The 17,182-nt window shown below is 36.6% G+C and overlaps 1 protein-coding gene across 3 annotated transcripts in view; it reads right to left on the bottom strand.

Moving 5' to 3' along the window:
* Positions 1-1,084: 1,084 nt before the first annotated feature.
* foxj3 (forkhead box J3) overlaps positions 1,085-17,182 on the bottom strand; it is a 362,845-nt gene continuing 346,747 nt past the window's right edge. For all 3 annotated transcript variants that reach the window (XM_061939093.2, XM_061939109.2, XM_061939101.2), the window contains 5 exons: positions 13,663-14,112; positions 8,635-8,736; positions 8,364-8,555; positions 8,159-8,257; positions 1,085-2,381 (listed from right to left, as the gene is read on the bottom strand). In XM_061939093.2, the coding sequence (XP_061795077.1) occupies positions 2,269-2,381; positions 8,159-8,257; positions 8,364-8,555; positions 8,635-8,736; positions 13,663-14,112 (956 nt within the window). In that variant the 3' untranslated portion in view covers positions 1,085-2,268. The remainder of the gene's footprint in view (positions 2,382-8,158; positions 8,258-8,363; positions 8,556-8,634; positions 8,737-13,662; positions 14,113-17,182) is intronic.

Here is a 17,182-nt window from a genome sequence, read left to right as displayed (position 1 = left end):
CCAAGTCCTGCATCTTCAAGGGTGAAGGAGAACTTCTCCATGGAAGAATCCTCCTTCACAACTCAAACAACCTAGAAAACTTCAAAAGTCAAATTAATCTCCACACTTTCATTTCATATCAATGATCTCAAGGGGGGTTATTAATGACCGTACATTCCGGACTATAAGCCCCTACTTTTCCCTACACTTTGAACCCTGCGGCTTATGAAACAGTGCGGCTAATTTACAGATTTCTCTTCACTGACGGCCATAATAAAATAAAACTAGTTTAAAAAACAAACAAACAAGTAAATACACTGAAAAAGTGTTGAACTGTTTGTGCAATGGCGCCATCTTTTGGACAAGTTCGCTGCAGTGTCCTTCCATTTAGTGCTTTCAACCGGAAGTAGAAGTGCCGTTCAGTCTTCTAGCCGTCCATGGCGTTTCTACTCGAATGGATTCTTCATTCGTCACTCCAAGCAACGTTTGTATGTTTTACAATATAACTAAAACTGTTTCTACTTACTAAACCGTTCCATACGTGATGTCTTTGTACGTGCTATCGTAATGTAATGAAGCTAGTGTCGTTAGCATGAGCTAATATGCTAATACATGTACGAGTGTCTGTGTTAGTATCATTAACTCACAATGGCATTCTTTTTGTATCGTTTCAGTTCCACAAGTTCCTCAGTAAATTCCCTAAAACGTCACCGTGGAGTTATTGAGTCTGTTTAGCTGATTGGAGAGCTTCCGTTTTGTTTGATCAGCCGTTTTACTGCCATGTTACAGACGCCGTTTGGCAGTGGTTCTTAACCTGGGTTCGATTGAACCGTAGGGGTTCGGTGAGTCGGGCTCAGGGGTTCGGCGGAGGTCAAGACACACCCGATTTTATGCACCAGTAATAAAACATGGTAACACTTTAGTATGGGGAACATATTCACCATTAATTAGTTGCTTACTAACATGCAAATTAGTAACATATTGGCTCTTGACTAGTCATTATTAAGTACTTATTAATGCCTTATTCTGCATGGCCTTATTATAACCCTAACCCTCTAACCCTGGCCCTAACCCTAACCAAATAACTCTAAATTAAGTCTGTGTTACCAAAAACATGTACATTTGTCTTGAATTTGAAAAAAAAAACTGGTGGGGTTCGGTACCTCCAACAAGGTTAAGAACCACTGAATTAAGGTATGTAAATAAACATTTTCTGTGTAAATAACTCACTTCACGACGTATGTATCTGTGGAAACATATTTTTTCCTTCTAAAATTGAGTGGCTTATATCTCAATGCGCTCTATAGTCCGGAAAATACGGTAACAGGAGGTGGACCAGCGTCCTGAAACAGATGCTAAGTTCCACCTCAGCTAATAATAATAATCACTCAGATTGATTGTTTAGGAGTATTGGGTGGAATTGATCGTCTGAACAATGGAGTGTGTGTGTGTGTGTGTGTGTGTGTGTGCGCACAATATGAATGCATTGCAGTATAAACACTAGCATAACTCCTCCCCCTAGCTAACAACCTTTTAAGACATTTTTCTTTCCAACACGTGTGTGACAGAAGAAAAGCTCCGACTGGCTTGGTGGTGAAGAAGGAAGTAGCAAGCGCCACCTGCTGGTCTGCGTGGATACATCTTCCACATGCGAGCCCAGGCGGTCGTTTTTTTTTGGAAAACTCCCTCTGAATGTTCTAAACTCCTTTTTCCGAGACTCCATTTTGTGCCAATTGCCCTCGGGACACGATGCAGGGAGTGGAACTATTTGGTGGGAAATGAATCCAATCCAATTGGGAAAGAGAAAGGCTTTGATAACCATGTTTAAAAACCCTGTTTGGCCACACGGGGGCGTCACTCTCTCCTGCAGCGCGGTCACATGACTCACAGAATAAAAAGAAGAAGAAGAAGAAGAAGAAGAGATATGGAGAGCGTGAAAGCGAAGCTGCAAAGAGCGTGGGGGTGGTGGCGAGGGAGCGTGGTAGGGCGGGGGTCTTTTTTCTCTTTTTTTTTTGAAGGGGGCTGCTTTAAGGACGAGGATGAGGATGATGAGGCTGGTTAGGTGTGGTCCTCATGATTGTGTCCCACCACACTTGATTGTCTCACAGTTCTGCTGCTGGAAAAGTCACGGCCTCACCTCATGTAATGTCCGCCCACGCCCCGCCTTTTAGGCAGGGGGGCATCTTCATCCTCCTCCTCCTTCCCCTCCCGCAGCCTCTACAGCCTGGGGCTTCCTCCTCCTCTTCCTCTGGCTCCTCCCCTCCACGTGAGTGCTGGCAAAAAAAGAGGCTAAACAATGGAGTCCCAGTCAAAATCATCCTGGATGTCGTCAGCGGGCATGCGATGCATCTGGAAGTTCCTGCTGGGCATCATGTGCTGCTGGTTCATCTGAGGGTGGTGTCCTGCAGGAACATGTCACACATCATATGAACATGTCACACATATGAACATTTCACACATCATATGAACATTTTACACATCACATTAACATTTCACACATCATATGAACATTTATGAACATTTCACACATATGAACATTTCCCACATCACATTAACATTTAAACACATCATATGAACATTTCACACATATGAACATTTCATACATCTAATGAACATTTCACACATCTTATGAACATTTCACACATATGAACATTTCATACATCTTATGAACATTTCACACATTATATGAACATGTCACACATCATATGAACATTTCATACATCTAATGAACATTTCACACATCATATGAACATTTAAACACATCATATGAACATTTCACACATATGAACATTTCATACATCTTATGAACATTTCACACATCTTATGAACATTTCACACATATGAACATTTCATACATCTTATGAACATTTCACACATTATATGAACATGTCACACATCATATGAACATTTCATACATCTAATGAACATTTCACACATCATATGAACATTTCACACATTATATGAACATGTCACACATTATATGAACATTTCATACATCTTATGGACATTTCACACATCACATTAACATGTCACACATCATATGAACATGTCACATATCATATGAACATTTCATACATCTTATGAACATTTCACACATCATATGAACATGTCACACATCATATGGACATGTCACACATCATATGAACATGTCACACATCATATGAACATTTCACACATCATATGAACATTTCACGCATCATATGAACATTTTACGCATCATATGAACATTTCATGCATCATATAAACATTTCACACATCATATGAACATTTCACGCATCATATAAACATTTCACACATATGAACAATTCATGCATCATATGAACATTTCACACATCATATGAACATTTCATACATCATATGAACATTTCACACATCACATGAAAACATTTCACACATCATATGAACATTTGACACATCATATGAACATTTCACACATCATATGAAATTTCACACATCATATGAACATTTCACACATCATATGAACATGTCACGTATCATATGAACATTTCACACATCATATGAACATTTCACACATCATATGAACATTTCACTCATCATATGAGCATTTCACGCATCATATGAGCATTTCACGCATCATATGAACATGTCCCACATCATATGAACATTTCACGCATCATATGAACATTTCACACATCATATGAACATGTCACACATCATATGAACATTTCACACATCATATGAACATTTCAAACATCATATGAACATTTCACGCATCATATGAACATTTCACACATCATATGAACATTTCACACATCATATGAACATTTCACGCATCATATAAACATTTCACACATCATATAAACATTTCACACATCATATGAACATTTCACACATTATATGAACATTTCACACATCATATGAACATTTCACGCGTCATATGAACATTTCACACATTTTATGAACATGTCACACATCATATGACATTTCACGCATCATATGAACATTTCACACATCATACGACATTTCACGCATCATATGAACATTTCACACATCATATGAACATTTCACACATCATATGAATATTTCACGCATCCTATGAACATTTCACGCATCATATGAACATTTCAGACATATGAACATTTCACACATCATATGAACATGTCACGCATCATATGAACATTTCACACATTATATGAACATTTCACGCATCATATGAACATTTCACACATTATATGAACATTTCATTTCATACAGTGTCATATCTATAGTAATGTACTTTTATTGTTCTCCATACGTACTGTACATACATAACCATATACACCATGGAAAATGATTATAACATTTTAAATAAGTATATATTTTTATCTTTTTTCTAATATTAAATCTATCTATCTATCTATCTATGTATCTATCTATCTATCTATCAGTTTAATTTATTATTACTTATTTTTCCCCATTCATGCTTCCTATTTTTCTTTTTCTTATATTATTTATTTTATTTACTACTATTCCAGCACAAAGCTACAAATGTATGTACACTTCAATATAATATGCATAATTATTACTAGTAATACAACTATTTACACATAATACATGTAGTATTTCAGTATATTTTTGTACATTTTATTCATAAATGTTTTTATTTTTAGGATAATTGAATATTCAGATATATATATATATATATATATATATATATATATATATATATATATATATATATATATATATATATATATATATATAAAAAACGATAAAAATATGTATTGCGATTACCGGTAATCGCATTCGTTTATATTTAACTCCAAATTAATTGCGATTAATCACAGAAATATATACTTTTTCATCATTAATAAGTGTACCCTGGAAAGATCATTTTTGAGTTTTTAATACCATGACTGGAAAATTAATTTGCTTCAATGAAATGCTATAATGAATTTAAACACGTTTTTAAAGAGAATTAAAAAAAATGGTGTCTTGCCAGATATTCTATTTTGTAGGAATACATAATTGGAAGTCCTGCTTTAAGAGCACTTGCATTAAGAGGAGAGGAGCTACACTTCCATATTTAGATAGCAGTGTCACGCATTAATAACACAAAATGTGGATTGCTACGATCATGCATGTCATGATAGTCAAAGATGTTAGGTGATATTTTTTCTGCATGAATAAATGTTTCTGATATTCTGTACCTTACATGTTGTACAACTTCATAGAAGTAGTAGTTTATTTTGCACATGTTAAAAACAAAGCAAAAGAAAAAAAATGAAAAAAGGTAATAATCTTGATAACATTACAGTAAGGTACAGAAATAGAAACAAATATTTCACAATAAAAACACATACAAAATTAAAACAATAATTATTAAACAATAATAATTTTTTCATATCCAAAAAGGAGTGGGAAGAAGTGAAACTTATTTACTCCCACCCCTTATTTTATAAATGAAATAACTAACTTTCTTATCATCATTGTTATTATTATTATATACAATGACTGGTCTTATTACAATATATAATCAATTATCTTTTACTCACTTTTCTGTGGCACAAAAAGACAGTACATACGTACAATATACACATTATATACATAGTCTCATGAATACAAGTACTAATTGATGGTAACACCAACCAATAACAAGTAAATAACTACCCAAGTAATTACAATAATAATAATGTTAACACTTCGTGATTGTTAGAAACCCCAATTCTTGTACATATTGAAAATCATGTCTTTGTATCATTTAAAAAAATTAAATAAATTAAGGTTGGACATTCTTTTAATTCGGCATTTAAACTGTTCCATAGTTTAACCCCCTATATTGAAACACAAAAGCTTATTCGTGTTGTGCATACATTCTGAATTTTAAGTGAAAAACTTTTGCACATTCCCAGGCAGTGAATTGTTTTTGCTTTATATGTAATTTGTACTGTTTGTAGTTCCACAAGATCTTTAAATTTCAATAGTTTTGAATGTAAGAAAAATGTATGTGGGAGATCCCTATATCCAGCCTTATGAATGACCCTATTTTGATTTCTTCTGCTGGGTGACGAGTGCATATAGTGTGCTTATGGAATTATTGCCCCAAACGTCTGCACAGTAGTGCAAGTTAATGGCATTCATATCTCTGCATGACAATGTTTTAACCTTCTCTACCTATTTATTAATACAATTTAATATTCAGCCTGTTAAACACTGTGCAATTGCAGACTATCAATCACAACAGCTTATAAAATAATATACCATAGCAATGGTAATATTGTGTAGTGAACTGTAGTTACCCAATGTGGGCTGCAGAGGGCAGTGGCAGGCACGCCAGCAGTATTAAACCTAATCTCATTGGTAGCAAATAAGGAGTTTGTTCAGAGTCTTCCTCCTTCAAATGGCCACTGCCATTACAATACACTTAACTTAAATCTGCCAGAAAACATTTATTTACGTAGAAATATCACAGACTAACACAGACTAACATAATTTTTTGTTGTTTTGTTTGTCAGACTGGATGTGAAGCTCAGCGCTATTATTGTGAAACCGCCAACCGGACGTGTGTGATTGGTATGAGAAAAGACTTGACATGTTTCGACAAAAATCCCAGATAAAAGTGATTTTAGACTTCCTCTCTACCGTCTTTGTTTCTGCTGAGCTTGTATTCCATCTTACTAAAGCAGTGCGAGTAACAATCTACATTTTATGTTTTCAATGCACTTAACTGTAATCCAAACACGGACGTGAAGCTTCTCCTCACTCCAAGCAGCAATGCGCGCTCATCGTTTGCTCCAATTATGTTTTCTCACGCCGATTGAAGGTAAAATTGTCTTGTCTTGTACGGAGAAAGACTTGCCATGGCTTTGGATCTGAGATTTCCATAAGGTCCCCCTTTCTTTGTGCAGTTCTGCTAGCTATTTGTCGAGCTTGTGGCTCAACTGTAACTGGACACCATTACACATTTCCCCAAACTACGAAACGGGCAAAGGGTCAAAAACATTAATTGCGCCTAAAAAAATGTAGCTGTTTAGCCACAATACCCAGCAATATGTTTGGAGGAGAAAAGGTGAGGCCTCTAATCCAAGGAACACCACACCTACCGTCAAGCATGGTGGTGGTAGTATTATGCTCTGGGCCTGTTTTGCTGCCAATGGAACTGGTGCTTTACAGAGAGTAAATGGGACAATGAAAAAGGAGGATTACCTCCAAATTCTTCAGGACAACCTAAAATCATCAGCCCGGAGGTTGGGTCTTGGTCGCAGTTGGGTGTTCCAACAGGACAATGACCCCAAACACACGTCAAAAGTGGTCAAGGAGTGGCAAAATCAGGCTAGAATTAAGGTTTTAGAATGGCCTTCCCAAAGTCCTGACTTAAAACTGTGGACAATGCTGAAGAAACAAGTCCATGTCAGAAAACCAACAAATTTAGCAGAACTGCACCAATTTTGTCAAGCAAAGTGGTCAAAAATTCCAGCAGAAGCTTGTGGATGGCTACCAAAAGTGCCTTATTGCAGTGAAACTTGCCAAGGGACATGTAACCAAATATTAACATTGCTGTATGTATACTTTTGACCCAGCAGATTTGGTCACATTTTCAGGAGACCCATAATAAATTCATAAAAGAACCAAACTTCATGAATGTTTTTTGTGACCAACAAGTATGTGCTCCAATCAGTATATCACAAAAAAATATGAGTTGTAGAAATGATTGGAAACTCAAGACAGCCGTGACATTATGTTCTTTACAAGTGTATTTAAACTTTTGATCGCGACTGGTGACTTGTCCAGGGTGTACCCCGCCTTCCGCCCGATTGTAGCTGAGATAGGCACCAGCGCCTCCCGCAACCCCGAAGGGAATACGCGGTAGAAAATGGATAGATGGATGTATATATATTTTTATATACACACACACACACATATATATATATATATATATATATATATATATATATATATATATATATATATATATATATATATATATATATATATATATATATATATATATATATATATATATATACTGTAATGAATGTATTTTTTCCTTAATTTAATGGATTCAACATCCATCCATCCATTTTCTACCGCTTATTCCCTTTGGGGTCGCTGGAGCCTATCTCAGCTACAATCGGGCGGAAGGCGGGGTACACCCTGGACAAGTCGCCACCTCATCGCAGTGGAATCAACATATTAATATCATTATTAGTTGAGAGTGGTTGTAATTGTGCATCCTTACCGGTCATAGTGGGCCCTGCGCTGCTCATGGGGGGCATGTGAGGGTACCCTGGAGGGCCCATCATGGACATGGTCTGTCTGGAGTCCATGTAGAGATTTCCTGTCAAAACAATCGCAAACACAAACAAGACGTGAAACAAAAGCAGACACAGTCTAGTGCTATCATAAAACTTTCAGTGCTAAAAAAAAAAAAAAGGGTTTCAAACCTGTTCCGAGGTGCTGGCTGGGTTTGTTTGGGTGCATGGGGCCGTGGCAGACGGCGGGCGGCACCGCCCCCTGTGGCTGGATGACGCCGGTGCGGGCAAAGAACTGGTTGATGGACGAGCAGAGGTCTGCGATCTGGGTGGGTTCCAAGGACCAGTTGTTCAACTCCGCCTGCCTCATGCTTTCCCTCAGTCCTGGGCAAGGTGGAGAAGAAAGAAGACAATAAAAACACATTCCCACCAACAAACAGTTAAGGAGTACTTCCGTACACACCTTGGAAAGGTGAAAGGTCGACGTCAGCCCAGTTGTAGCTGCTTGCAATGCGACAGCTTTCTTTCAGTGCATCCAGGTTGGGGTACCAGTCAGAAAGTAAACCTTTCAAAATAACATATTTACAGATTTATTGTTTTAGTTACCGTATTTTCCGGACTTTAAGGCGCACTTAAAATCCTCTATTTTCCACAAAACTCGACAGTGCGCCTTATAATTCGGTGCACCTAATGTAAGGAATAAGTTTGGTTGAGCGTACCCACTTCAAAGTTATTTTATTTGGTACATGGTGAAATGATAAGTGTGACCAGTAGATGGCAGTCAAACATAAGAGATACATTTAGGCTGCACTATAATGGCAATATGTCTCAAGTAAAGAACACCAACATTTTGAATGTTCCATTGAAAATATAGAACGTTACACAAGACGCTGAAAAATCTATCAAAATGTTTTAGTACGACTTTGGTAAGCTATGAAGCCGCACTGCTTGAAGGATTGTCGGTGCATTAAACATACACATATTATTATGGTGTGTGTATAAGGTAAGACATATTATCTGGTGTTTTGTTTCGCAATATTATGCAAAAGCAACTTTTGTTACCTTCTGCTACCTGCTGATCTGTATTTGGGATCTGTATAAGTCCTGAAAAATTGCACGCGTCCGCGCCGACGCCGTAGTCTTCTTCTTTTTCTCTATCTTCTTGTTATGTGACATTCATCCTCCGCTGTTGCCATTTCTAATATAAAGTAGTGTAAAGTTCTTACTTATATCTGTCAGTAAACTTGCCATGAAAGCGCTAAAACATACCGAAGTAGTGAGTTTACATTATCCACCCAAGGAACGTTAGTTATTAGAGAGTTCCGGTCGTAAGGTTTTTCAGGGGACACATTTCCTGTGTTGTTGTGTCCGGATGAGGAGATGCTGCTCCGTTATTGATTGAAGTAAAGTCTGAATGCCATTAAAACAGTTAGCTCCATCTTTTGACACTTCTTCCACCCCCGTCCTTGCACGCTACACCGCTACAACAAAGATGACAGGGAGAAGACGCTGCCCAAGGTTAGCCACATAAATAAGACCACCCACAAAACGGCACATCCGGAAGCGACTGTCAGAAAGCGGCTTGAAGATGATCTGTAAAACATCATCTATGCAACATTTTGACGAAATAACCACCATTACATGTTATGTAGACCACAAGGAAATGTTTTACATTTAGAAAAAAACAATAATAATATGACTTCTTTAATGCGCCCTATAATCCGGTTCGCTTTATATATGAAAAAAGATCAAAAATAGACCATTCATCGGCAGTACGCCTTATAATCCGGTGCGCCCTATGGTCCGGAAAAAATAACGGTATTTGTGTAAAACCTACATTGTAAAATAAACCAGTGAATAGCAATAATGTAGGATTATAATATCTAACTGAAAGTTCATTCTGATAAGAAGTTCTTTTTGATCCTATATTACATCAAAAATAGTAGGGGTGTGAATCTTTGGGCACTTAATGATTCGATCCGGTTCCAATTCCTGATGTGGACGATTTAATTCAGAACCAAGTCTCAATTCTCGCAATGTATTATTTGTAGAGGTGTGTGAAATAATCGATTTTTAGATGCATCACAATTTGGACATGGACAATTATAAAATCGATTAATAAACGTCAATAATCGACAATCGATTTATATATTGTAAATAAAGTCATGCAGACAGTGGCCAATTTGGCTGAAAGCCGCCTCAATGAGAGATCCGACCAGCTCCTTTATTAGGGCACTCACGTTCCAGTTTTGCACACATTTCCATGAATTTAATACATGTAATGAGGATTTCTTATTACAAATGCACTGTTTTTAAAAGTTGCAAGTGAAAAACGCTTATTTAGTGAAATGAAAATACATTTAAAACGACATCAATATACCGGTACATCAATTAGAGATGCATCAATAATCGATTTTTAATCGAATCGTAGCTCCTGAATCGTAATTGGGAGGTGGCAAAAGATTCCCACCTCTAATTGTTTGGTATACCGTATTTTTCGGACTATAAGTCACAGTTTTTTTTCATAGTTTGGGGATGCGACTTATACTCAGGAGCGACTTATGTGTGAAATTATTAACACATTACCGTAAAATATCAAATAATATTATTTAGCTCATTCACGTAAGAGACTAGACGTATAAGATTTCATTGGATTTAGCGATTAGGAGTGACAGATTGTTTGGTAAACGTATAGCATGTTCTATATGTTATAGTTATTTGAATGACTCTTACCATAATATGTTACGTTAACATACCAAGCACGTTCTCAGTTGGTTATTTATGCCTCATATAACGTACACTTATTCAGCCTGTTGTTCACTATTCTTTATTTATTTTAAATTGTCTTTCAAATGTCTATTCTTGGTGTTGGGTTTTATCAAATACATTTGCCCAAAAAATGCGACTTATACTCCAGTGCTACTTATATATGTTTTTTTTCCTTCTTTATTATGCATTTTTGGCTGGTGCGACTTATACCCCGGAGCGACTTATACTCTGAAAAATACGGCAATTATAATGAAACTTTTTCAAAACAGGTTACTTGTTAGAACAGCTTTTACTGGTGGCATGGAGATGTCTTTCTAAAAATTGGTTCTCTAATTTTCTTTTATTTTTAAATCGATTTTTGAAAATTATGAATTGATTTAGAATCGGGATGATTAAGGATAGCGTTTCGATTGTGAATCGGTTTATTTGTGCACCCCTAAAAACTAGTCTGATGCTTTGTTTTACTATAACATAAATACGTGTGTCTTCAACTGGACATTTATGTTGGGGAAACACTTCTCACTTTCTTACTAAATATATTCATTCTTTTAATTTTGACATAAAAACTGCATACATTTGCACGTCTTTTCAACTTCAATATTTCCTGATCATGCAAAAAATATTACATTAACATATATTCCAAACGTTTTTTTCTGTTAAGATAAAAAAAAAAACTTAAATATCTGCTTTGTCACCCTGACTGGTGCTTATAAAGCAAGTTGTCAATCAATTTGTAATGTGTATGTTTAAAAAAAGTTATAATCAAATGCATAGGCAATGGTGTAATAATATCAAGATTTGATATTATTTGAAATTATTGATATTCAAAATTCTAATATATTCACTGTTGGCCTTCTGAGGGCAGCGATTTTGCCCTCAAGGAAAATGAGTTTGACACCCCTGGTACAGTATACTGTATGTAGCACACTCATTCACTATGAAATGAATACAGAAAACTATGAAAAAAAAACAGAATAATGTAATAATATTTTCTTTTTCAAAGGGAAAATAATATTTTTTTATATTACTATTTTTTTCTGTAATACATTTGTTGATCCCGACCAAAACCTCTCAATTTACATTGTTTTTAATAATACCTAATACCGGTATTAGTATAGTATCGTGACACTAATGAATCATATTCGGTACGATACCGCCTCTGATATTTTTTGGCATAACAACATCTTCTTTCGTTCAAAAAAAAAATTATATTACGTTTATAAAGTCAGGAAATATGTCCCTGGACACATGAGGACTTTGAATAAGACCAATGTATGATCCTGTAACTACTTGGTATCGGATTGATACCCAAATTTGTGGTATCAACCAAAACTAATGTGAAGCATCCAAAACAACAGAAGAATAAGTGATTATTACATTTTAACAGAAGCGTAGATCGAACATGCTGAAAGAGAACATAAGCAGATATTAACAGTAAATGAACAAGTAGATAAATAATTCATTTTCTACTACTTGTCCTTAATAATTTTGATAAAATAATAGAATGATAAATGACACAATATGTTACTGCATATGTCAGCAGCTAAATTAGGAGCCTTTGTTTGCTTACTTACTAATAAAAGACAAGTTGTTTTGTATGTTCACTATTTTATTTAAGGACAAACTTGCAATAAGAAACATATGTTTAATGTACCCTAAGATTTTTTGTTAAAATAAAGCCAATAATGCAATTTTTTGTGGTCCCCTTTATGTAGAAAAGTACCGAAAAGTAGGGATGTCCGATAATGGCTTTTTGCCGATATCCGATATTGTCCAACTCTTTAATTACCGATACCGATATCAACCGATACCGATATCAACCGATATATACAGTCGTGGAATTAACACATTATTATGTCTAATTTGGACAACAAGGTATGGTGAAGATAAGTTACTTTTAAAAAAAATTAATAAAATAAAATAAGATAAATAAATTAAAAACATTTTCTTGAATAAAAAAAGAAAGTAAAACAATATAAAAACAGTTACATTGAAACTAGTAATTAATGAAAATGAGTAAAATTAACTGTTAAAGGTTAGTACTATTAGTGGACCACCAGCACGCACAATCATGTGTGCTTATGGACCGTATCCCTTGCAGACTGTATTGATATATATTGATATATAATGTAGGAACCAGAATATTGATAACAGAAAGAAACAACCCTTTTGTGTGAATGAGCGTAAATGGGGGAGGAATGTTTTTTGGGTTGGTGCACTATTTGTAAGTGCATCTTGTAGTTTTTTTGTTGATTTAATTAAAAAAAAACAAAAAAAAACGATACTGATAGTAAAAAAACCGATACAGATCATTTCCAATATTACATTTTAACGCATTTATCGGACATCTCTACCGAAAAGTATTGAAATAATTTTGGTACCGGTACCAAAATATTGGTATTGGGACAACACTAATATCTACCCAATACATTTATAAAAAAAAATGTATACTATGTAAAACCACATTGGTGCTAATACATAAATATAATGTGTTTGGCGGAAGACATAAATAAGAATGTCTCACAGTGAAGACATTATTGGACAATGGCCAGTAGGGGGCGCCATCTGACTGCATTGTGGCTGCTGTGTTGGTCCCTCATCAGATAATAAATCATGAGATTTATAGTTTAGCACCTAGAAGACTTTCTCTGGATGCCTTGTGACTAGAAACGATTGAGGATTCAAGACAGTAAATTTAGGGAGTAAAGGTTCAGGTTCTTACCTGGATTGCAGGCCATCTGCTGCTGGGTGGGATGTGGCTGGTGGGAGAGGCTCTGATGCTGAGGAGGGTGCTGGCCGTGCTGAGCGTGCTGAGAGGGGTGCGGCGTGTGCTGCTGTGGGTGCTGGCCGTGGGACGGGTGTTGCGGCGGGTGCTGGCCGTGCTGAGGGTGCTGCGCCGCGTGCTGCTGGTGCTGCGGATGCTGGTTGTGCTGCGGGTGCTGGTTGTGCGGGAGGTGCTGCGCGTGCGGAGAGCCGTGTCCGGGGTGGGCTTGGGCCGGGTGGGACAGGGGCACCTGGCCGCTGTTGTTGGAGTGGTTGTTGGGGTGGTTGTTGGACTGGTGGTTGGACAGGTTGTTCTGGGTGCTGATGGCGCCGCTCGGGGAGTGCTGATAGGAGCAGGACGTGTGGGTCTGCTGCTGCTGCGAGGAATCTGACGGGATTCCCATCAGACCTGGAAAAACAAGGCGCATACATGTAATCATTAGGAATGAAAGTGAGGAACCATGGACATATTATTAGGTATACCTGCACCATCACTGAATACATGATAGTAGATTAGTTATTACATAAACAACATTCTGCTGTTTCTAATATATAGGTCAGGGGTCAGCAACCCACGGCTCTTTAGTGCCGCCCTAGTGGCTCCGTGGAGCATTTTTTAAAAAGGCTTGAAAATTGAAAAAGATGGGGGTAAAAATTTTGTTTTTGTTTTAGTATGTTTTTTGTTTGAGGACAAACATGACACAAAGCTTCCCAATTGTTAGAAAGCCCACTGTTTAATATGTTTGAGTGTATGCTTCACTGATGAGAGCATTTGGTGAACATTGTTTTGTCCTACTAATTTCGGCGGTTCTTGAACTCAACAAAGTGTGAACTGTGACGCAACAGTTTGTTTACATGTAAAATCTTCAACTCCTTCTTTGTCTCATTTTGTCCACCAAATGTTTTATACTGTGCGTGAATGCACAAAGGTGCGCTTTGTTGATGTTATTGACTTGTTGGAGTGCTAATCAGACATATTTGGTCAGTGCATGACTGCAAGCTAATCAATGCCAAAATGCTATTTAGGCTCGCTCTATGTACATATTGCATCATAGGTATATTTGAGCTCATTTAATATCCTTTACTTTTATCCTCTTTGTATATAAATTAGTTTTGTATGTAATATTGGCTGCATTTCAGATAGTTGTTTGTGTGCCATGTTGTTCCAGACCACAGCAAACATTACCTAGCTTGCCGAAGATTGTAATAAATCCATTAGAAGAAGTCAGCCTTCCTTTAACTTGGACACACACACCTTTGGCCATTAAAAGCCAGTAATTTTCATGAGTTATCTCACCTTCACAGTAGCCTCTGATTTACTAATGCTTTCTTATGTTGTAAAAATGTGTAGAATAAATATTAAAATTTCAACATTTCTGTCAACGAAGATTTGCTTCAGCCTGCGACACATAGTTGTTGTTATAGTAGGCTAATATAGACACTTAAATCATGTGTTGTCTAAATTATAATTTATTTGTATCTCCTTTGTGTTTATTCTTTTTTTATCGTGTTGTGTTTGTGTTGTGTTTGCTCGTTTTTCTTGTGTTATCTTATAACCTGCCTATTGTACAGCACTTTGGCTACCCCTGTGGTAAATTTTAAATGTGCTTTATAAATAAAGTTGATTTGATTGGATTTGATTGTAACACTTATATACGACTTTTAAAGTCGTTTTGATAGTAGGCTATTAATGCTAATATAGAAACTTGCGTCATGTGTTTCCTTCATTATAAGACTTATATAAGGCTTTTCATTTTTTGCAGCTCCAGACAGACTACTTTGTTGTACTTTTGGTCCAATATGGCTCTTTCCACGTTTTGGGTTGCCGACACCTGATTTAGGTTAATGTGCACGAGGGTCAAAATATCAGAAACAGCTGCTAAAGTGCAGTTATACACTACTACAAACTGCAGCGATAAACAACATTATAGAGGAAAGGAGAAAAAGTATGGTTGTAGATGACCACAATGTAACCCACCAGAATGAAAGGAATGTGTGAATGGAATTTTTTTTTGTGAAATTACATAAATCGGCTGACAGAATAGAAAAACATCAAACAGGACATTTATGTTGTAAATTGTAACATTTCTGATTGAAAACACAGCAAATATCTTCCAAATAAAAGGGACAAAAGATAAAATAAAATATTTTTCTTTTTATAAAACTGGTATTTCTGCTCGACAAAATATGATTAGAAATGTTTGGTCCAATACTGACTAAATGTAAAATCAAATTATAACAGCCATAATAATATACCAGTGCTGCCAAATGATGCACTTTTAATCAGATTAACCACACTTTTGCATTTGGATGAATCTTGATTAATCACTGGTTATTACTTGCTTTGCACAATTTAAATGACCTTTAAAAAAAAAAGACCCTACTATGCGGACACAAAAGCAATTTTATTGTCAGAATGTCATTTGGGAACATTTTTTAAACATTGGACTTAACAGCACGTTACTTATTTGGCCAAAACTTGCAAGCACTTTGACCTAGATTCAAGGCAGGGTTCATTTTGAAGTGAAAGTTTTGAAATATAGTTAGCTTTGCACTGACCGTGTAACAACACACGTCGCATTGCAGGTAACCATCCACGTTTTAAGTAAAGGAGCACGTACACTGTACAGTCAAAATAAACTGGGTGATTAATGTGTGTATACAGTTGGTAAGATTGCATATTTGCCTCATTCCTGTGGGAATCCTGCGTGTGACTGAAGCATTAAGGAGTGGGGCTATCAGGACTAGCTGCAGTGTGCTCAAACAACCACAAGGTAGCATCTGGGGGCAGATAATATCTGAGTCGAGTGTAAAGAGAGTATGGCCAAATCTGGTTACAGGCAATCTCCTCAATGATTGGTCAAAAGGCACTCCCGTGACTACAGGGCGCCATGACTGCTACTAACTTTGAGCTGATGCTATGTGTTTACGGCGCTTCCTCGTTAGTTTTCCGCAGTGGTCACAAAGGCCTTCTCTGCTGGCCTAACATAACCACAAATCATGATCATAACTAAAGATAAAAGTAATTTTTTATTTACTTTCCCTAAATATCTAAAAGTATTCATATTCTCTTCATGTCATATTATGCTTTTTCCAGTGCTGTTGCTTTTAGGTTAGATTTTGTATCCAATCAGAATTCAGCTAGCTTATGTTGCCATGCTGTACCAAATCTGCCCGATGCCTTCAGAATCAACAATGCGGGCGTTTGTGCACTGTAAGTGAATGGACACATACAGTTGATAGACAGCTGCGATAGCCAATCAGATCACGAGTTGTTGTCAGTAAGGCCTTCTAGATGGCCTCACGCTGTGATTGGATACTCACTTGGGAGTCCCAAGTGAGTATCCAATCACAAATTGCGAAAACAGGAAGTGGCACTGGAACCATTGAAAGCCACAGAAAACTCACTGGTACTCACAAAGAAGGAGAGCAACAGGTTGATTAGGTGGCAGATATATCTTTGCAAGGTCATTTTCAAG

The sequence above is a fragment of the Nerophis lumbriciformis genome, linkage group LG03, assembly GCF_033978685.3.
Source record: "Nerophis lumbriciformis linkage group LG03, RoL_Nlum_v2.1, whole genome shotgun sequence".
Taxonomy (NCBI): Eukaryota; Metazoa; Chordata; class Actinopteri; order Syngnathiformes; family Syngnathidae; genus Nerophis; species Nerophis lumbriciformis.
The sequence above is the reverse complement of the archived record's forward strand: the minus strand, read 5'-3'. Positions and strand labels throughout refer to the sequence as shown.